Source organism: Oryzias latipes, chromosome 6, assembly GCF_002234675.1.
Source record: "Oryzias latipes chromosome 6, ASM223467v1".
Taxonomy (NCBI): domain Eukaryota; kingdom Metazoa; phylum Chordata; class Actinopteri; order Beloniformes; family Adrianichthyidae; genus Oryzias; species Oryzias latipes.
Window position 1 is genome coordinate 26,135,244 of NC_019864.2, and position 22,207 is coordinate 26,157,450.

Consider the following 22,207-nt stretch of genomic DNA (forward strand, 5'->3'; position numbering starts at 1 on the left):
GTGCATGAGAAACTTGATTCTTGTTGTGGTTTGTTGTTTATAATTGTGTTTTTCTTTAATGTCTAGATGCATTTATCTGACATTCTTTGGTCCATTCGAGCCGGATGACAACATATCTGCGTCCTTGGGGGAGGATCATGCCGATTGAAGTCTGTGCACAGCCCGTGAGACTAGGTCTCCGGAGGAAAGTCCGTCGTAGTGAATTCTACGCCGGCCAATCGACTGGTCTGATCCCTGGGTCCGGATTGACGTTATTCGTTAACCAGTCAGACCACAACGACAAGGCAAGTACAGCGCTTTTTCAGGGGTTCAAGTCCCCGAAGTGGCCCAGAATTCTGAGGGACAGGTTCAAGTCCTGTTGCCTAAAACACGTGTGGGTTTGGAGTCCCGGAAAAGTCCAGAATTCTAAATAAAGGTGTAGGTTCGAGTCCTGCAGCTTAAAACGCGTAAGAGGGTTCAAGTCCCTAAAAGGCCTAGAATAACAACAAAAATAAAGTAAAAAAAGTTTTTTTTTGGTGTGAATGTGTGTGCATGTGTGAAAGGAGTGAACTTGTTCGAAGCAGTGAGCAGCTGGAAACCTTGCGGTGTTAACACAAGGCTGCTTGTTGGAGTAGAACAAGATTTCATCTCATTAGGCTTTAGGTGAAAAGAACCCGGAGTCTAAAACGGGTTTTGCTCCTGGGAGGACCCTAAACGTGTGACCGGATCAGACAATAGGTCTGACCTAGAAGCTTGTTGCACGGGGAGTGAAATTTACGGTGGCCGAGAACCGCCATTGCAGCAACAACAAAAGAAGTGCTGCAAAAAAAAAAAAGTTACAGCAAACATAAAAAAATACAACTGCAAAAACAAAAAATTACCTGCAATTACCAAAAAACCGCTGCAAATAACCGCCATCCCAGCCATCACAAAAAAATGTACTGCAAACAAAAAAAAGCGATCATATCCAAAAAAGTTGCCTCAACATCAGAAACACTGCAGACATTAAAAACGTCTAACGGAAGTGAATCTTGAAAACACCAGTGACGTCACGACTGATCGGAGATCAGTTTGCAGATTTATACACCAGAAGTGCATTGGTTTTTGCTATATTCACTGCTGCGACAAGGAGGAAAACAGGAGTACGAATCAGAAAACGGACGAGAGAGTGTGGTAAGTGAAAATATTAGTATTCATTGTTACTATGTGTACTTTTGATGTTATTCATTAGGCCAGGTAGCCTCAGGTTTATGTCGGTTTATTGTTAGCTTCGGCTAACGCTAGTATACAGAAAGATCACTATTCATTCTGCGTTCACGCCAAACGCGATTCACGGGGCAAATTTGCGTTTGCCGCCTGTCCTTTGCCGCGCGGCGAAGTCTCTGTTCAAAAATGTGTTTCTGTGCTTGATTATGCGGCCGCATATGCCGGGAGGAGCTTTCAGCAAACATTAGCTTTCAGCTTAAAAACATTAGCTGAAAGCTAAAAACATTAGCTGAAAGCTAATTACCCCTTAGCCCGACAGGCGCCAGTGGGTTATGGTAGCGGTCCCGAACCTTTTTTACATGAGTTTTACTAGTAGTTACTAGAATCCTTAATTTTGTTTGTATAATAATAATAATAATGTATAATAACAGCATAGGCATCAAATTAAGAGATTTTTTTATAGATTCAACATACTTTTTTAATTTCACAGTTTGCAGGCATGATGGGTTTGTTATCGGTGTATTCTCATTTAAATGTAATATTTGGCCAGAATGAAAATGAAATTTAGTAAATAAATACAATGTCTTTCTTGTGTTAAAAAAATCAACAAAAAACAAGAAATAATGGCAAAAATGTTAATGTAAAGTAAGTCTAAAGCAATATATACTTTTTTGTTTTTGCAGATCACAATGTATTGTCCTTTTTGTGGACACCAGCAGCATTCTAAGCCAATGTTTTGCTGTTCGTGTGGAAAGAACATTAAATTCCTTTGTGATGTTGATGATGACAAGCCTGGCACAAGTAAGTTTAAAGTTTCTTTCTTTCATAAAATTAGGCTTATATACTTTACACTCTGTATACTTTATGAGTATAGTTGAGCACACTGTGTTTCTCTGTCATTTCTTATTGACAATTGGACCTTTATTTGAAGGTGAAGCTACTGGAAAAAGTATGTTGGAGTCATTTCAGACTTTCCGGAGTCTGAAGGAGAAAGAAAGACGAGGATCTTTCAAAAATAAGAAAAGATCACTAAACGACAACCTTAAGCTTGTGAAGGTAACTCTTTTTGCTGATATAAACTAATAACTTGTTGACAGTCCATAGTGTCATGTATTTATAGTGTCACTGATCTAGTTAACGTTCAGTATTTCTATTTTTCCCTGTAGATTTCAGTAGGTCTTATGCGGCTACAAGATGGTGGACTGAAGGCTGTAAGAGGATCAGTGCTTCCCCTTTTGGTGCAACCAGAGGTGGATGCAACCGCATTGCAGAGAGCAGCTGAGCAAAAGCTGAAGGCCTTCCACAGAAATTTACCAAGTGGTCCTTACTCACTGCTCTACCCTGACTGTACAAAGATTTGTAATATACCGGGAACAGAAGTACCTTTCACTCTAAAAGAGTACAAGGAGGCATTGGGGAAGGCCTACCAAAGGATCACACTGTACATTTGTACAGCTGAAGATTTCTTTACCTCTTGTAAGTAATTGTGAAATAATTGCCAACCAAGAAGAGATTTTTAAAGTGATTTGTTTTTTTCAAGAAAAATTGTCTGTTGTTTTAAGTAGTCTAAATTCCTCTTATACTGTTCTTGTACTTCACAGCTCAGGAAACCAACCATGAATCTGACTCATCAGATTCAGAAGTGATCATCAGGAGTCCGAGGTCTAAAGAATTCAATACAGCTGATACATTAGTGAGTGGTACTTTTGTTGTTACTGTTGTCATAGTTTCAATTCTAACTTAAAGAGAAAATGCTTCTAAATCTTACATGGAAGCCATAATTTTGCGCTAAAACATACAAAAATATCATTTTTTGATTTTTGATTTGAAATGGTTTATTTCAAGCAATTAAGTAGAAATAATACACAACAGCAATATAAACATCAGTTATACATTCATACAGTAACTAATCAAACTTAGGATAATTAGACATATTAATAAATATTGCTTGATCTTATGGAAAGATGTTGCAGTGTCCTGGCCTACACATATTTTATGAACTTAAGAAAACAACTTTTTGGGAGAAATTATACTATGAGAATGATCATTCCTCCTGTCTTAAATCACTCGGAATAATAGAATCCAAAAAAATGTTCCAATTTGTTCAGCTCTAGATCTATTAATCAGATGTCAAGCACTCACTGATGTATATTAATATACAATTTCTTTTTCACTTCCAGCTATGGGAACCTGCAGATGGAGAGCCAGGCACTGATTCAACAGCTCCTGTAATTGTGGCTTCTAAAGACAGTCTATGGTTCACACTTTGCCTTGTCTGAAAAGACTGTCACACAATCAGTGTCTTCAACTACATAAAATTATGTGTCACACTGACCTACAGATCCATGTTTGTGTAAAGTAGAATAGTCTTTTCTTTCTAAATCTGTCCTATTTTAGCCACAACTTAAAACACTTAAACTTCTGTAACCTAACCTTGTTATATTTGTTATTCATATCTTACTTTCTAACTTACAGGAGGTCCCAGGAACGTCATCAGGCACAATGGAAACTACATGCTATAGGTATTAAATTTTACTTTTTTATAATTTCATGATTAAAACATCAACAAAATAAATTTGTGTTTCAATTTCTTAGTAAATATACTGAGCTTTATGCGCCCATTGTAATTGAGGATGAGGATGACTCAGACAGGGTTGAGTGCAACCATGACATTGAAGAAGATGAAGGGTAAGAAACTATGCACTAAATTCAACTGTGGTTATTATTTTTCCTTGTCTAAAATGTCTGCTATCCTGTATCATGTAATATACTCATGATTTATCTGATGACAGGATGGACAAACCATCTATATCTGAGATAACGGCAAACCTGGCCCTTGAGATCAACCATCGAGCTGTCAGCAGATTTAACATCTGTCGCTCTGACATCTGGAATGGAGCAGTCAGAGGATTTAAAAGGGCAACATTTTCAGAGAAAAAAGACATCTTAGTGAAATTCTCTGACAATGAAGGGACTCTTGAGGAAGGTATCGATACTGGTGGTCCCAAGAGAGAATTCCTCTCCCTTCTGATGAAGGAGCTGAAGAAACGGCCCATATTTGATGGACCCATGGAGAGCCGCTATCTGGTCTACAACTCAACAGGTTTTGTTTTGTACAATGTCTTAAAGGGAAAAACAAACACATTTCAGTCATGCAGTGTTTTTTAATATGGAAACTGATGCAATACTTTTAACTCTGAATTTTCTTGGACAGCTATCCTAGAGGATGAATACTATTTAGCAGGCAAGATGATTGCTGTGTCCATTGTACATGGCGGACCGGGTCCATATTTCCTCTCAAAGAACCTAATCAGTTACATCTCAGGGCAGGACAGTTTCAAGTCATCTGTAGGAGAGATAACAGATGAGGAGATAGGGAAAGTCCTAAAAGAGGTATGAGGATACTTGATAGAAGAGTGTGAAATTGTAAATATGAGTATAGAGCGTTATATCCACTTACACCATTCTTTCAAATGATCCATATGGCATCACCGTTTTTATAATTCTATTCATATTTGAAATGTAAAGTACTCTATTGTCTCTTCTTTTAGATTCAGAATTATGGAGTTATTTCAGTCTCAATAATCAGAAATGCACACAACCGGTTTTACAAATACACACGCTCCGATTCACAAATGTCATTTTATGCAAACGTGAAAAATAAATTCGGAAATACACACCCTGTGTTTCACAAACACACAGATTGTGTTTCACAAATGCACACTAAATGTTGTACAAATGCACAATAAGTGTTTCTCACAAATGTGCACACTGTTTTTCACATAAACATTTTAGGAATTCACAATAAATGTATCAGAAATGCACAGTAAGTGCTTCACAAACGTGACTTTTAGGTACACATGTGATGTGAACTCACAGATCATTCGAATTGCAGACTGTGCATTCAAAATCCCGTTCTCGTTTGTGAATCTCCCCGTGTGTGTGAGAGATTTTTCTACGGTGAATATTGAGACTCATCTGACGGAGCGGGTCAACTAATGTCACCATTAGCTAGTGAATCTGTCAATCAAACTCATCGGCAAAGCAGGCGGGTTCGCTTTTAGCCAATCGAATGGCCCCTTACACTCTTCACTCTCAACTGACGAGGGAGGGAGCTGTTCAGCACAGCAGTTGGGAGGACGCGGGCGGCAAACATGGCGGAGAGGTCTTCAGAACGGGAACAGTCTCAGCCCGTAAGTAATGCACTTATTTTATCATTCCGTCGTTGTACATCTTGTAATGTTATTGAATACTAAGTTGAAGCGGTCTCCTTAGCCAAGTGACATGTGTGAATGCTTTATGAACACTGCAGCCGAGTCGTTTGCAGAGTACCCCCACCGCAAATTAGCTTAGCTTAGCCTGTGCGGTCATATTTTTTATGAAAGCGGGGGAGGACTTATGATGGTTTTGTCAAGTTTTATACTTGGCATACCAGCTCTTCACACAACACGAGTAACTACAACCAACCAGGGGCCTCGAAACTAGCCGGCTTTCGACTCAAATTGTGTCTGCCTGCCCTGTGTGAGTGTGAGGGAAGTTTAAGCTAGCGCGTCGGTTCAAGCTAGATATACAGCCAATGTAGGTTCTTAACATGATTCATAAGGAGCCAAGGGGAAAACATGCCGGATTTACAGCAGCACAGAAAGTTTAATAAAAAGTATTGATTTAGAGACGGGGATTTGTTTAAACACTGATGCTATGCTAACTAGCTAGTAAGTTAGCTGTCCCGTGTGCTGCCTTTATGTAAACGCGATCCGGGTTAAAGTTAGACAGTCTTTTCACAACCCAGACTTTAAGACGGGGTGGATATGTGCAACAAAGTTAATTCATATGACATTCATGAAAACGGCATTTTTTGAATATAACAGACGTGAATCCACTGTTGAATGAAAGAAGCCTCGTTAAGTTTCTTTTTTTTTTTTTTTTTTTTTTTTTTTTTTTTTTTTTTTTTTTTTTTTTTTTTTTACCTTGTCCTGTCCAACAGCTGGGCAAACAGATGAGAGCTGAGGGCCTCTTGTGTTGGACATATTTTACTTTAACAAGAGGGGTTATTAATCTTCAGACAAACCAAAGGTATGTCTGAATAAACCCCTTTTGTAATTGAGGCCAAACTTTATTAATTTCAAACATGTTTGAAGATCTTTGGTGTTGGACCGGACGGAAAAGGAAAGAGGGGAAGAAGAGAGAGGGACGTTAGAAAGAGGGGGGGAAGGAGGGTGATAGTAGGAGGGGAAGGGGGATAAGACCATGAAGCAGCATAGAGCAACAAGTTTACTGGTTGTTAATCACCATGGTAAGGCTCAAATGCAGTACAAAAAGGGCGGAGCCTGTCCACACACACACCCAAGTGTCAAACACACCTGCTAGTTGCAAAAATGTACATCTGTCGACATGTGCACAAAACAGATAGTGCTCACACGCATACTTATGCCTTAAAACCAACTAGTGTGAAACATTTCAGTCATTCAGTCACGCAAACCGCCAGTGCAAAGGTGAGCCAACACCCGTGCTCAGGTGAGTGCTCATGTTCTTCTAATATGGATGGTGGAATGTGTAAAGAAGGAAGGAGAGCGCCCAGCCATCCCCACCCCAAGACCCCCACCGCAGCAGCAGCGGCAGCCGGAATCCCCCCCACGCCACACGGAAACCGGCAGGGAACAACCGCCGCCCGGGCGACCAAGCCCGCCACCCAGGCCAGGGCCAGCAGGACCGCCGCAAGGCCCCCCAGAGCCAGAGAGCAGGGAGGCACAGAGGGAAAGAGAGGGCCGCCCCAGCCCAACCAGGAGAACAGCCCCCCCGCCGCGCCGGGAGAGCCCAACGCAGGGCCCCACCGGAGAGGGACGCCCACAGCCCCAGACGAGCACCCCACCACCACCCAGGAGTTCCGGGCATCCCCCCGCCCCAACCCCAGGTACGAGCCAGGACCCCCCAAGGGAGACCCGCCCCGCACTCCAGGCAGCCATCCGCCCGGCCCACGGTTGATCCAGGGAGGAGCAAGGCAGGGGCCCGCCGCCCCCGCCCAGGAGGGGGGAACCCCGGGGAAAAAAGAGGGCCCACAAGGGGTGTTGTAAATATGGCCCGACCAGGCTCGGCCACAGTTGGAAGTTAGGCGGGGCCCAGCGCTCAGGAGCAAGGACCAGAACCCACCCCCCAGGGACACCAACACCCCCGGCTCAGATGTAATGTGAACCCCCCCACCGCGCGGAGAGAGCACCGCCGGGCCCAGGAATCCGGCACCCCGGGGACACGGCCGCCGCTGCAAAGGGGCCCGTACCCCCCACCAGGGAAGAGGCAGGGGACAGATGGTCCTAGGTCCCACCTTCCTTGCAAAATGTGTGTGCGTATATGTGTGTTTAAGAGGGTGTGTGTGTGCATGTGTGTGTGTTTATGTTGGGATGTATATATTGAGGGGGGAGGGGTGTGTGTACTAAGGGGGGTGCAGTTAAAATTGGCGGGTAGGGCACTGAGGGGACATCTCCTGATTACTCACAGTGATGTCCCCTCACCCTCCCCACCAAGGGGCCCTAAATGTCTAAGGTGCGGTTAAAATTGGCGGGTAGGGTGCTAGGAGGACATCTGCTGCTTGCTGGCAGTGATGTCCAAGCACCCCCCCTACCAAGGGCCCTACATGTCTAAGGTGCAAATAAAACCGAAAGAGGGGGGGACCACTCCATACGGCAACCATAGGAGGGGGGGCCACTGCCTAGTAAACCCCCCCCCCCAAGCCTCGTTAAGTTTCTAACGTTAGAACCCGTATTCATTGTGATGACCAGCCCTATGAGATTGTGTCAGAGTGACAGCCACTAAATTCCCCGTATCTTTACTTCCAATGACAAAATGACAAGAATCCCAAACATTGTGTTTTTAGGCTGTTTTGTAGTCAATAAGTAGTCACAGAAAGGGCGGATGGGAGAAATCTGCTGTCAACAGTGATTTGAGTAGAAGTTACTGTAAGTATTACACACAGGCTTCCTGTGATCAGTGTCTTGTCTCTGATATTTTTTTAAAGCTGTTCTTTACTACAAGCTCAAGTTATCATAGCAAGAGTGTTTTAAAAAATTCCCCTTTCTAATATTTGAAAATTATGTAATTTAATCTCAGACAGCTAAATGATCCATCCATGTTTGTTGTGTTTTTATTTATTCTCTAGGAATTGCTGAAGCGTGACATCCTAAATACCTTTCTATTCTATTCTATTTCATATTTTATCATCCTATTGTATTACTGTTTTACCTGTCAATTGGGAATTTAGCATTTTTGCCCCTGTAAATATCTGTCAGTTGAAAGTATTTGTACTTGTATTCCATAGATCTTGTACCTGAGAAGATAGCAGAGAACAACTGTGCAGACACCCACTTGGCCTTCTTCAGTGACGCTGTGAACGTTTATGGCTTACCTCTGAGGTATTCATGTTTTTCATAAAGAAATCTTTTATTCACATATCAGGCAGTATAAGTACTTGGTTTTTTGTACAAAAATAAAATAACTTTTTTTAGACTCCTCTGAAAACAAAGCCAACTCTAAAACTTTCCCCTCGTGAATAACATTTTACCCCCCCTTAACAGTCTCTCTCACCTCATTTTTTTCCCCAGTGATACATGTAACCCACTCCTGCAATTTATCTAACCTAGAAATTCTACTTATTGGCATCATACATAAGAACATTACATTTTAAGTTGATGTGTACCGTATTGGCGATGCATTTGTAATTATGTGTTTGAGACTTGATTTTCATGGTATTGTCAGGGTGAGAGGAGATCACGGAGGAGAAAACGTGGGCATAGCCGAGTTAATGCTCACAGTACGTACAACTGACACAAACGGCTTCATTGTGGGAAAAGTGTACACACAATCAACGGTGAGTTGAACCTAGTTTTAGATGCTTTAATATATACATAAAAGTGAATGATGTATTAAAAATAAATCTGACAATATAATATTTCTTTTTGCTTTTTTCCAAATACAGGATTGAGCTCCTCTGGTGTGATGTCTTCATGACTGTTACTGGTTTATATTACAACATCCTGCACTCTCCTGAGGACCAAGACTTGCTCAATATCAGTAACATCACGTATTCTGCTGCCATTACATCTTCCTACCACGCATTCAGGCCAGTTTGGATGTCTTTAGTGACGCGTGGGACAGCCAATCAGGACGGAGCAAAGCATGACACCAAATCAGCTGTGGCATTTGGGCTTGACCCAGAACCCTGTTTCTGATCCCCGGGTAAGTGCTTTATTTCAGTGTTTTTCAACCTTTGTTCTCTTGTTCCACGGTCTGACACCGGACTCTGTGGAAATTTACACCGCTAAAGACGAGCTTTAGCTGGTATTTTTGTTATAACTGAGCGACTTTATCAGCAGAATTAAAAACAAGGAAGTGAAAACTTTAACCACTTCTCATTGGTCAGACTGATGACATGTGATTAAGCCTTCAAGAATGATTGGTGGAGACAGTTAAAGGGGCGGGACTTTTCCTTACAAGGTTATAGCTGCAGCTAAATCACGGTACTGTCAACCTTATCAAAATGTATTTTATAGAATTAAGTAAACACAAAGAAAAAGTCATTTTAAGATCTTTTATATTCCTAACTACTCAGTGTTTTATCAGTGCCTGTTTGGATTAACAAAGAGCTGATTTCCTGGAGATGGAAAATGATTTCAGATCAGTGAAGTAGGGCAATTCCCCACGGCACACTTGACCATCTCCCGCGGCACACACACTGGTTGAAAAACCCTGCTTTATTTAATCTCACTGTACTGGACAACTGATTTGTGTGCAGTTCGACTAAAGTGGAAAGTATCAAGAACAGTATGATGAAATCACAATGACTACAAGGAATTTTCATCAAAAATGAATGAAAAGTATTATTGTTGTGTGGTGCAAACTATTTCCCTAAATTGTTTGGTTTTTTAAATCAAGTAGGAAGAATAGCACATCTGCAAGTTCAAAATGCATCACAATGTTTGGCATTATGAGCCATCAGCTGTACTAATCTCACTACTTTGTTAAGAGTCACTTATTTGCAAATTAAAAACAGTTATGGAGATATGAGGTCTGCCTGCTAGAAACAATATAAGTCATTATTAGTGGGTCTCTGTTCCTACATAATCTAAAACATTAAAAAAAACAGTGCTGTTCATAAACAGTATCTTTTTTTTTTTTTTTTTTTGTCAGGGTATGCTGGTTCCAGAGATTGAATGGGAGGAGAGTGGATCCATGACTGAACCTCATCCTGGGATCAATGTCCTGGAATGGGACAGTCACCTTTTGGGTCCACAAATGTTGGAACTGCAAGACGACATCAATCCATTGTTTAATTCAGACCGTGTGGGAGTGGACCTACATCTTTACTGTCCCGTTTGTTTAGAACTTAATTTAGGCGACATAATTACATACAGAAGAAGAGAGACTGAGGGGAGTAAGACAGAGTTCAAATCAATACTGCTGTATTGTTCAAGGGACTTCATTGTATGTAAGGAAGTTATGAAAATTAGTTCCACTTTAAATAAAATTCAAATCAGTAGAGATCCCACATTTGCTTAAATTTTGATGTTTTAATCTGTCCATGTTTTCACTGAATTTTACTCTGCAATAAAGGGTGAATGTTTGCACTTTGTTGTTCTATGACCATCTTTTGTTGTGTAGTATTTAACCAGCTATAAAACCCAGAGAGATGAGGATCTTTTTTGCAAGGGTGACCTGGCCAAGAGGTGTATATGTATATGGTTACAATATAAAATCAATGACATTTGAGTTATTAAAAAAATAAAATTAAGGTCCATCAAAGTGACTTTGGGCTGAGCAGGGGAGGTGTATATTGGGCGTCTGTGATTGACAGTGAGATGAACTTGAGGTAATGTAGTCCCACTGCGTGGTACGGAGCAAAGTGATGCCAGTTTCTCCACAAAACCTTCTGTGGAAGTTAAAGATTTTTCTCCTCCACCTTCAGATGATCACGACCGAAGGGAACCGTGTCTGAGTGTTGAAATGACGCTAGCATGAAAGCTAAGAGAATAACGTACAAACAATCCCGAGTGAAACATTCATTTTAAATCTCATGACCAGTACAGAGTTCGATGGATTCAATGTCAACTGCATTCAACCACTGTTGCCTTGCTCCCAGGTCCACTGAAAAGTTGCACAAGCCAGTAATTTTTGACAACCCAAGGCAAATAAACCGACAAGCCATGCTAAGGCTAACACGCTAACGACCGACTGGTACAGAATCAAATATGGGCGGAGCTTTTGCCACCTGCAGAAAGCGTAGAGAAAGTGTAAGGGGCCATTCGATTGGCTAAAAGCGAACCCGCCTGCTTTGCCGATGAGTTTGATTGACAGATTCACTAGCCAATGGTGACATTAGTTGACCCGCTCCGTCAGATGAGTCTCAATATTCACCGTAGAAAAATCTCTCACACACACGGGGAGATTCACAAACGAGAACGGGATTTTGAATGCACAGTCTGCAATTCGAATGATCTGTGAGTTCACATCACATGTGTAACTAAAAATCACGTTTGTGAAGCACTTACTGTGTATTTCTGATACATTTATTGTGAATTTCTAAAATGTTTTTGTGAAAAACAGTGTGCACATTTGTGAGAAACACTTATTGTGCATTTGTAAAACATTTAGTGTGCATTTGTGAAACACAATCTGTGTGTTTGTGAAACACAGGGTGTGTATTTCCGAATTTATTTTTCACGTTTGCATAAAATGACATTTGTGAATCGGAGCGTGTGTATTTGTAAAACCGGTTGTGTGCATTTCTGATTATTGAGACTGAAATAACTCCATACAGAATGCACCTTCAGTGCAAATTCTGCAGGACTTGATTTTGCAGAACAGTGCCATGTTGCAGACTGCTGGTTGCTTCAGGCGTGTTGGGTCATGTGAGGAAAAAACACGGCTAGTAGAGGAGTATCTGAAGTGGTACATCATCCACAGAAACAGCACAGCAATCGAGAGGTAGGTTTTCAACATAAAAGATTTGTTGTCCCATTTTCTTGCTTGTTTACTTCCACATGATGCACTGTAACTTCATGTCCATATTATATTTATATTTCAGATTCAAGGCTGGACTTGAAACACTGCAGTTCCTGACAGCTTTGAAGGAACATCCAACAGTTTTGACTCCTGCTCTCTGTCACACTGAGGTGAAGCTGTCTGCTGAACAGGTAGAAAATCTGTTCCAGCCAGTACTCAGTCCACAAGGCAGCAACATGAGGACTCAGGAAGACAAAGCCAGGACTTACTGGGCAGACTATCTTCTTGATTGTGAAGGTAACGGAATTTTGTTTTTATACAAATTATTTAAATGTTTCGGTGCCTATATTAAGCTCTTCTAACCCTTGCAGAGTAAACCATCTCCATATATATGATTATGTATTACCTTTAGCACATTGATGAGCTTGCAAGAATGAGGATGACTTGATTTCTGAGACTCACACTTACTCTCTGTGTGGGTGTCGCACAATTTATGACATAATCCTGGAGTTGGCCTAGTCAGGGTGCCTGCATTTCCCCCACGAAAACTAACATCCAAACTTTTGCAAAGATGGATGTGCATATTATTCATAGTAAAGGAAAGAATGTAATCGAGCAAAGAGTAGGTTTTTAGAAAATTTCTTAGAAATGCGTGAGTGGTTAACATACCACTTTGGGTTGTTTTTCGTAAATAAAGTTATTATAAATACACTCAAAAGCCCTTTGTCACTTTCTTTCCTATGCTCTGATTTTAGAAGATAACAGCGCTGTGACCTTGGAGGAGGTGTTAATGTTTGCTGCAGGTGTGCCCTGTGTGCCTCCTGCTGGTATGAGTCCTCTGCCACGCCTTCACTTCATGTCTCCCTCAACATCCAAATTCCCAATGGCGAATACCTGTGCCAACATTTTAAAGATTCCTCTTTTGGACTCCTATACTGCCTTTAAAGCCAACATGGACTTCGGAATAAAGAATTCCCCTGGCTTTGGGTGCTTTTAGAGCAATGCATTTGTTGTAAAAGCTATTGTTGCCACACCTGTTTAGTTTTGTTTCATGGAACAATGTTATATTTCTCTTGCACTTTATAAAACACAAGTTGCACTGAAAAAATTGCATTTTTATTTATTGCATTTTTATGTTTTGTACGCTTGTTTGTATAATAAAGATACTGTACTACTGTTTTTCAGACACAGAAAACTTTATTTGACAAATGGAATGACAGAGAAATAACGACATAGCCAATACTATGCATTAAAAGGTTGTATTTGTTTAGTTCTGGGTGCCCAAATCCAGTTCTCGACAGTCTGCCTCCTGCTGGTTTTCAAGAAATCCTGCCTTAAGTTTTACAGACCAGCCATGGTTTTTAGGGTGATGTAGTTCTCTACAGCTGATTCCCACTGCACAGGAGCTCTTAGACCACTCTCTTGTTGCAGTTCTCCAAATAGAGTTTCATGCTCATCCCCACCTGGAGTTGCTGGCACTGGCATGATGCTGGTGATGTGGTTTAAGGTTTGGGCAGATGCTGGGAAACCACAATTGCTTCCATCAAATCTACAAGCAAATACAGAGAAGTGTTAATACTGAGCAACACATCAAAAAAGTTGAGCCTTTCTGTTATATTTTTTGTTTTGTTTTATGGTCATTCTAATTATCTTCACAGAACAAGAATGCAGAGACACGCATTGATCTTAGGCCGAACTAAGTATCAAATATTTGAGAAAGTACTACAAAACTGGAAAAGTGTATTTTAAAGTTTACGTTTTATAATCAAAATTATTAAAACCATGAGTCCCAGCATCTGGGGAAGGTGGTGGAGAAAGATACTCAACCTAAAATAACCTATAATACTTAAATTAAAACAAGTGACTTCAGGAGTTGAAATCCTTACAAAGGACCTAATTATACCACAATCCCCACCCCCAATACACCTGACAATGTTTTGTTCTTATCAGTAAATAGGAACAAAGACCAAAATACTATAAAGAAAACTGTTAATTCTCACCTTTGAGGTACATAATACATTGCCTCAGGTTTACCAGATGGGCACCGGGATTGGCGAACAGGACGAATGGTGTGCGTGTTCCAATAATGCTTGTATTCATCCAGTTCTTTCTGCAGAACTCCCAGGAAGCAGTATCGCACCAAATTTGTATGTGCAGGGCTGCCATTGAAGAGATGTCGCTCCCTCAAGTCACTGAGAAGATCCATCCAAAATTGGCTCCTGCATAGAGAAAAATATTTGTTACACATATGAAGGTGAATACGTAGAATTATGCTTTAATTGAATGTAGTATAAGAACTTGGCAGAATAATAATTAAATATAATTCAATTATAATAAAGAATTTTGATAACAGAAAAACATGATGTGGATGCATTTGGAGAATGCATATTTATTAGCCTACATGCATACAGCAAATACAATCATCAAATAAAACAAATAAATTGAAAGCAAGAAAAACCTTTGTTTCCGGAAGTAGGACCACCAGCTTTCAATCCGCTGGTTTGATGTTGAAGTTCCATACATGTGGCTTTTAGCACCTGCGAACTCATCTGTATGCTCTGATCTCAGGGTACAGTGAAGGGCGGCCATTGTGCCATTTTCAGTGCCACAATCTGTGCGGAGCCGCTTTGGAAAAACTCCATGCTCAACTATACAGTTGACATAGTATTGAGCAATTACTGAAGGGTCGTTGTTGGTCTTTCCGCAATTCAGCCACATAATTTTTCTGGAGAAGCCATCAATGCAGCCATTTATTGCAATTCCAAAAGGTTTTAATTTATCATACCCATCAACGTGCCAGGTTTCGTTTGGTCCCATTGAATGATATGCCCTTCGAACAAATCTACGTCTGCTGCGATTCTCTGTTCCACATGGATCCAGCTCTGCCATGAGGTGCATCACATCATCTCGTCTGACGACAAAAGAGTGTTTTTGTTTCAAAATCTGCCACATCGCTCTATATCCTAAAAGATGGCCTGATCCCTTTAGCTCCTCAGAAATAACTGTCCTCAGAGTAGCAATTGGAGTGTAGTTCAGTCTTCTGGTCAGGCCTGCATCTTTTAATCTTCGTTCTAGATTGCGAAGACTGACTGATATGTTGTGTTTTGATTTCAGTAAGTCAACTATTATTTCATAACTATGGCCCTCTGTGAAATATTTTTGGATAAGTCCATCCAGTGAAGTAGCTTCATGACCTGAGGGTTTAAAAGGAGGATACTATATTAGAGGCTTCGAAATGACTAATCTAGGGAGTTGCTAATTATTTTTTGTTACATTATAATTCAAAGATGTAAAGTAAAAGGGATGCATATTCATATGATTCATATGATTAACAGTCTGAAAAAAAGTACCTTCATCTTGAAGACTCAATAGGAACCTGACATTTCTGTAGCATGAGCTACAGTATACCAGGATGCATGGAAGGTTCACCCCACAGAAAGGACAAAACATGACCTGTTAAATGATAAAGCAGAGAAAGTAAAGTTTAAAATTCACTCAGGTACTTTCTCAAAAATCCCTCTGTTTAAATACATATTCATATAATAAAATGCACACTATATAAACCCAACCTATTCATTAAACACTATCATATTTGGCTAAAAACAAATAAGAAGAAATTCGCATCAACAAAAATATTTCACTTACCGGTAACCTCCCTCCCCATTAAAAAAAATATTTACAGACAAATTCCACAACACCTGCGTCTTCCATGCGTTGTAAATGAGATAAACAAACACGCTCCATGAAGGGATCAGGCGAAAAACATTAGCTGAAAGCTAAAAACATTAGCTGAAAGGCAGCAGCTCTCCGTCTGCCAGTCAGCGAGTAGCATGGGGGCTGGCGGCACTGGTGGAGCTCGCTCGTTCGCCAATGAACCCTGAATGGAGACGTGATTACTGATGTTTTTGTAGAACTTTTAATAATAAATTAATCTGATCTCTCAACACAACCTGCGTCTTCCATGCGTTGTGTGAGATAAATAGACACTGCCTAATGAAAGGATCAGGCTAAAAACATTAGCTTATAGCTAATGCATATGCGGCCGCATAATCAAGCACAGAAACACATTTTTGAACAGAGACTTCGCCGCGCGGCAAAGGACAGGCGGCAAACGCAAATTTGCCCCGTGAATCGCGTTTGGCGTGAACGCAGAATGAATAGTGATCTTTCTGTATACTAGCGTTAGCCGAAGCTAACAATAAACCGACATAAACCTGAGGCTACCTGGCCTAATGAATAACATCAAAAGTACACATAGTAACAATGAATACTAATATTTTCACTTACCACACTCTCTCGTCCGTTTTCTGATTCGTACTCCTGTTTTCCTCCTTGTCGCAGCAGTGAATATAGCAAAAACCAATGCACTTCTGGTGTATAAATCTGCAAACTGATCTCCGATCAGTCGTGACGTCACTGGTGTTTTCAAGATTCACTTCCGTTAGACGTTTTTAATGTCTGCAGTGTTTCTGATGTTGAGGCAACTTTTTTGGATATGATCGCTTTTTTTTGTTTGCAGTACATTTTTTTGTGATGGCTGGGATGGCGGTTATTTGCAGCGGTTTTTTGGTAATTGCAGGTAATTTTTTGTTTTTGCAGTTGTATTTTTTTATGTTTGCTGTAACTTTTTTTTTTTGCAGCACTTCTTTTGTTGTTGCTGCAATGGCGGTTCTCGGCCACCGTAGAAATTCGGTCCTGAGAGAAATTCTCTGTTGGTTCTGATCACACTCTGTGACTAACGTAATGAATAAAAAAACTTTAAAAAATGGGGGAATTCAAATAAAAAAAGTTGAATTATCATGAGATTAAAAATATATGGAAAGAGGTTCATCCAGGTTCAACTACATTCTTGATAAAATGGGATAAAAACTAGGATTTTAAGGGGAATGTACTGAATTAGTTCAAAGGTTACAAATTAAAAACAGAATTAAAAACTAGAAAAAAAAACAAAAAAATGGTGAAGAATTAATTTGTGCAAAACTGTGCTTAAATGAAGCAACGAAAAATAAAGAATGGCATTCAGAAAGGTAAAACTAGAGATAAATCAGATGTGAGACTCAGACCCCTGCAACTGCAGGCTGCAGCAGGCTGCAGACCGAGCAGGAGCAGGATGAAAGGGGGGAGAGCAGAAACCAGCTGATTTCTCACCTCCTCCCTACCAGGGGACGAATGCTCCTCTGTTGACGGGTTTTTACCCACCAGTGACTGATTTAAATAAACCAGAAAAAGGAAAAATAATGTTAGGAGGAAAAGGGAAAAACTTGAATGGAGAAAAAACTATGGGTGTTGGTTTGGAAGAAGCTGGAGAGTCATCTAAAGTTGCATAGACATTTCCAATCATTGAAGTGCCCAATCCCAGAGCTGGAGAAGATGGCCAGAGGCCTACACTTCTTTTGTTTAGCACCTGGACATTAGAGGATGTTAGGAAGGCAGTGAGGGGAGTTATCTCTCACGGGCAAATGATGGAAGTTCAGAGAGCTTATCATCTGAATGGCATTAAATGTCAGCAAGCATGTATGACTGCTATGAAAGCAGACTGGGCAAAAGTAAAGGAATCCTATGGATGATGATGATCCACCCAGACCTCTTCCGCATAACAGTCTAAGAGTTGATTCAAAGTCTTACACTTTTAGGACAAAGAATTAGAGAAGCCTTTCCAATGAGACCTGATTTTGGAAAGATTGGTCAAACTAAGCAAAAAGATGGAGAATTAGTGTTTGATTTTAGAGTCAGATTTGAAGAAGTTTTTAAAGCTAATTGTGGACTCAGAGATAAGTTTATGAATTTTGCTGTTCATGCAGAAAAAAATTGATGGTGAATAGAAAGAAATTTAGGAATCAAAGTGTAGATACATTTTGGCAGGAGGAAAGTAGTGATGTGTTTTTTGGAAGGAATGTGAACAGAGGAAGAAATTGTGGTCGTGGAAAAGGAAATTTTAAAGAAAATTTTTGAAGAAGGTCTAGAGGAAGTAGCAACAGAGGGTCAGAGCAGGTTGATGAGGGATGTTGGATTTGTGGACAGAGAGATCATTGGCTGAGAGATTGTCCTGAAAGGAAGAAATCAGATTGATTAGATGGTAAAAGAAATGACAAGATAAAAGATGAATCAGAACCAGAAATTCAACCAATTTGTGATGAATTTTTAGATCTCACTGAAAGGGAAATAGTTTTTGTTGATGGGTCAGCAAAGAAAGATGAAACAGGCAGAAACAAAGTGGGTTTTGCTGTTGTAACTGAAGATAAGGTTCTGAAGGCAGGACCCCTGTGTGGAAATTCCTCAGCACAATCAGCAGAGTTGACAGCCTTAACTGAAGCATGCAAACTGTTTAAAGATAAGCCAGTTACGATCTATACTGATAGCCAATATGCGTTTGCTACAGTGCATTTATTTTGTCAACAGTGGAAGAACTCAGGGTTAAGACATCAACAGGAAAACCAGTAACGCATGTTGAATGAAAGAATTATTGAAAGAATTATTGACTGCTGTAATGTTACCATCTAAAGTAGCAATATGTAAATGGGAGACACACACACGAAGAACAGATCATAATTCTAAAGGTAATTCCTTTGCAGATGTAACAGCAAAGCAAGCTGCAACAAAAGATGTAGAAATATGCACAAATGAGAATGTGACTGCAGATGCAACCGCTGATGTTTTAACAGAAATGCCACCCAGTGCACCGAAACAAGAAAAAGATTTATGGTTGAAAAAGGGAGCAAAGTTAGAACAAAGTCTTTATGTCAGCACAGAAGGTAAACCTATTTTACCAAAATCCATGTACAAATGGGCAGCAATTTTGAGTCATGGGCTTTGCCATGATTCAACAGGGGGGAGGATGAATTTATTAGAGAAATATTATACAACTTATGGATTTATTCTCTATTCAAAAAACTTTTTGTAAACAATGTGTTACATGTATGCATCATAATCCCCAAGGCAATGTTAAATTTAAGAGAGGAAGATTTTCTGAACCACCTTTTCCTTTCCATACAATCCTTATGGATTTTATTAAATTAAATAAAAGCAAAAAAAAATTGAAATATTGTTTAGTGATTATTGATGCATTTTCCAAATGGGTTGAAATTTTTCCATGTGCAACACAAGATGCTATTACAGTAGCTAAAGGTATTTGTAAAAGAATAATCCCAACTTTTGGCATACCACAAGTGATAAGAAGTGATAATGGTACACATTTTGTAAATCAAGTGATAGACAAAATGGCTCAACATCTTTGGATTGATTTAAAGAGACATTGTAGTTATCACCCACAGAGTGCAGGATTAGTTGAGAGAACTAATGGCACTATCAAATCAAAGTTAAAGAAATGCATGGAAGAGACAAACAGACAGTAGCCTGACTGCATAGACTTAGTTCAGCTAAGTATGCGTATCACACGCACAGCAGGTCAACCTTTAACGCCTTTTGAAATGTTGTATGGACGTTCTTATAGGTTACCAGACATTGATCCTACACAGCAACATTCTCCAGATGATGATGCAAATTTAGTGGATTATTTGAGAAAAATGTTTACCACTAAAGATGTGCAAAGGACAAATCAAGTGCCAGATTCCTTCTTATCTCCACAGGACACTTCACCAGTGCAGGTTGGTGACTGGGTGTTTGTGGAGGCCATAAAAAGGAAGTGTTGGTCCAGCCCACGGGGGGAAGGGCCATTCCAAGTCCTGCTGACTACACCAACAGCTGTAAAGATTGCTGAAAGGACGTTTTGGATCCACCTGTCACACTGCAAGAAAAAGCATCTGGGTGAGGCTAATTCCAACTGCTAGGTGGGGAAGTCTGACTACAAAGGGAGGCAGCCGTATAGAAGCTGCTTGTCTCAACGTCAGCGAAGCCGAGCGATCCACCTAGTCTTAGGGAAGAAAGCACACCAGAACTCTTTTGCACTACACGGATCCTACACTGTTAGAGGACTTGAGGAGGTGATGTGCTAGTAACCTCTCCCTCCCGAAGATAGGTACATATCCACCATGGCGTGTCCAACCGGGCTAAGAGACAGTTTATTTTGTTTAATGTTCCTGCTACTGTCAGCAGGAGCCACCACAAGGATTTGGTTCTTTTGGAATCATTATCCACCTGCAAGAAGAACCACCAACAAGGAAAAGAAACATTTCTCGACGATGGCTGAGCATTGATGAACATGATGTTTTGAATAGTCCAAAAATGAACATAACTCACCTGTATATGACAAATTCTTGGTATAGGTATGTTATGTTACTGGCTAAAGAAAAGAATAGATCGGATTGCTATGTTTGTTCTGTAATTGAAGCTTCATCCCTACATCCTAATTTGCAGGCAAAGCAATTTTCTGAGTGGAAGAGCGACTGTGTTATTGAATATAGTACCAGAGGGTATATTAGTACTGGAGCCGTCACCATTTCAAATGGAACTCTTGTAAGACCGAGTTGTAAGAGTTTGTATCAGTTTAAAAAACTGAAATTGACAAAATCATTAGCTCCATATGTTAGTGTGGAACCAGGAACTGTGTTTCCATATTGCGTAACTAAAAATGGCACAGAGTTTTTAGGAACTTTGCCGATAAAGATGTGTCATGAACTTCTTGTTCCCTTCACAGTCCAGATAATCAATGACAGAGTTTCCCATGGTTATGCTGTTCCCTGCCCCAGAGGATGTTGTGTTGGATCTAATCCAGATTTAATTCCAGGTAACAATGGTACTTATGTGGTTCATCAAATGTTTTGGTTATGTGGGCAGGCCCTCTACCTCAGTCTGCCTAGAGACTGGAGTGGGATTTGTGTTTCTGTAAAGGTCACAGGTCACACTTTCATAGTTTCTGCAGTCCATGAGCCTCACCTGAGCCACAGACGTAACCTTATTGATGTCAAGCCACATGATTCCATTTGGGGATCACATGTTCCTGAAGACCATAAACACTGGAATACTGGGGAAAAGGTAACTATGGCATTGTTTCCCTAGGTTGGAAATGCTAAAAACACTTTCAGAATTGAGACCATTGATTATAGATTAGGTTTATTTTTGAACGCTACAATTAAAGCATTTAAAGGCTATAGTGAAGAAATGTCAAGCATGAGACTTATGGTTCTACAGAACAGATTGGTTTTGGACTTATTGGTTGCTCAGGAGGGAGGTGTTTGTAAAATGTTAAATTATACCTGTTGTACATTTATTCCTGACAACATCGATGAAGGTCACAGCATCACCGAAGCATTACATCAACTTGAAAAGGTTCAGCAGGCAATTCAGAATGACAGGAAACCCCAATCTTGGGATTTCTTCTCCTGGTTTTGCTTTTGGTTCCTGGTGGCAACTTTTGTTAAAAATAGTGACACCTATTCTTATGGTACTGATCACATGTTGTGTGTTCACTATGTGCATTTTTCCTTGTATTCAATCTATGATTTCCAGAGCAGTGAATGGTTGAGTACAAAGTGTTCTTATGAGTCAAGAATACAACTTGTTTTTAAAGGGAGAACAAGATGACTGTAATGATTTTGAAACTGAAATGACTTGAAAAAAAAAAAAAAAGAACTTCTCATCTGAGTGTAAATTGAAAGTGTTATAAAAATGAAGATGTCACAGAAAACTGAAAAGAGATGTGATATTGGATGTGAGATTTTGACATTTCTCAATGATAAAAAGGAGGGAGTATGTGAAGGAATTTGTTTTATTATTATCATTGCTTAAATGTATTTGTTTAAACGTGTCTTTAAATGTTAACTCAGATTGACCTTTTTACCTCTTCTGAAAACAGTTGTGTGTTTGTTCATCTGCTTCTCATCTCCCACCCAGGATGAGGGGTTTACGACACACTGTCCTGAGCTGATAAGGGATACTGTTTGAAGTTAGAATCCAACCAAATGGGTCATTATACGACACCCCCTAATGAACTTTTCCTCTTTGTCTTGAAAATGTTACCTCCTTCTTGTGTTCTTAATAAAAGGTGCACAGGGAGAGGCAGACCTTTGAGAAGAGAAACGTGGTGGACCTTTTCCAACACATTTGCTCCTCTCCCTCGTGCATGAGAAACTTGATT

At 40.1% G+C, this 22,207-nt stretch overlaps 3 protein-coding genes and 1 long non-coding RNA gene across 5 annotated transcripts; 3 read left to right on the forward strand and 1 right to left on the reverse strand.

The window, feature by feature from the left end:
• Positions 1–839: 839 nt before the first annotated feature.
• Positions 840–4,737, forward strand: LOC101157448. 2 transcript variants are annotated; one of them, XM_023955995.1, is made up of 10 exons: positions 840–1,152; positions 1,869–1,986; positions 2,117–2,241; positions 2,352–2,661; positions 2,787–2,878; positions 3,366–3,413; positions 3,661–3,707; positions 3,781–3,873; positions 3,978–4,288; positions 4,400–4,737. In XM_023955995.1, exons 2-10 carry the CDS (start codon positions 1,875–1,877, stop codon positions 4,582–4,584), a joined length of 1,323 nt encoding a protein of 440 aa, XP_023811763.1. In that variant the 5' UTR covers positions 840–1,152; positions 1,869–1,874; the 3' UTR covers positions 4,585–4,737. The 2 variants fall into 2 exon arrangements, with proteins under 2 accessions (XP_023811763.1, XP_023811764.1); XM_023955996.1 differs by having other exon boundaries at positions 2,123–2,241.
• Positions 4,738–11,970: 7,233 nt separating this feature from the next.
• LOC101174319 (G2/M phase-specific E3 ubiquitin-protein ligase-like) lies at positions 11,971–13,353 on the forward strand. The gene is made up of 3 exons (XM_011493309.2): positions 11,971–12,156; positions 12,257–12,471; positions 12,930–13,353. The coding sequence occupies exons 1-3, from the start codon at positions 12,041–12,043 to the stop codon at positions 13,169–13,171; spliced, it is 573 nt and encodes a 190-aa protein (XP_011491611.1). The 5' UTR covers positions 11,971–12,040; the 3' UTR covers positions 13,172–13,353.
• LOC111947546 lies at positions 13,352–16,763 on the reverse strand. Its single transcript, XM_023955998.1, has 5 exons — positions 16,462–16,763; positions 15,525–15,627; positions 14,633–15,368; positions 14,175–14,393; positions 13,352–13,723 (listed from the first exon to the last, which is right to left on the reverse strand). Exons 2-5 carry the CDS (start codon positions 15,622–15,624, stop codon positions 13,516–13,518), a joined length of 1,263 nt encoding a protein of 420 aa, XP_023811766.1. The 5' UTR covers positions 15,625–15,627; positions 16,462–16,763; the 3' UTR covers positions 13,352–13,515.
• A 2,997-nt stretch (positions 16,764–19,760) lies between these two features.
• Positions 19,761–21,699, forward strand: LOC111947547. Its single transcript, XR_002873422.1, has 2 exons — positions 19,761–20,149; positions 20,227–21,699. It is a non-coding gene; the product is annotated as an uncharacterized LOC111947547 (long non-coding RNA).
• The last annotated feature ends 508 nt before the right edge of the window (positions 21,700–22,207 follow it).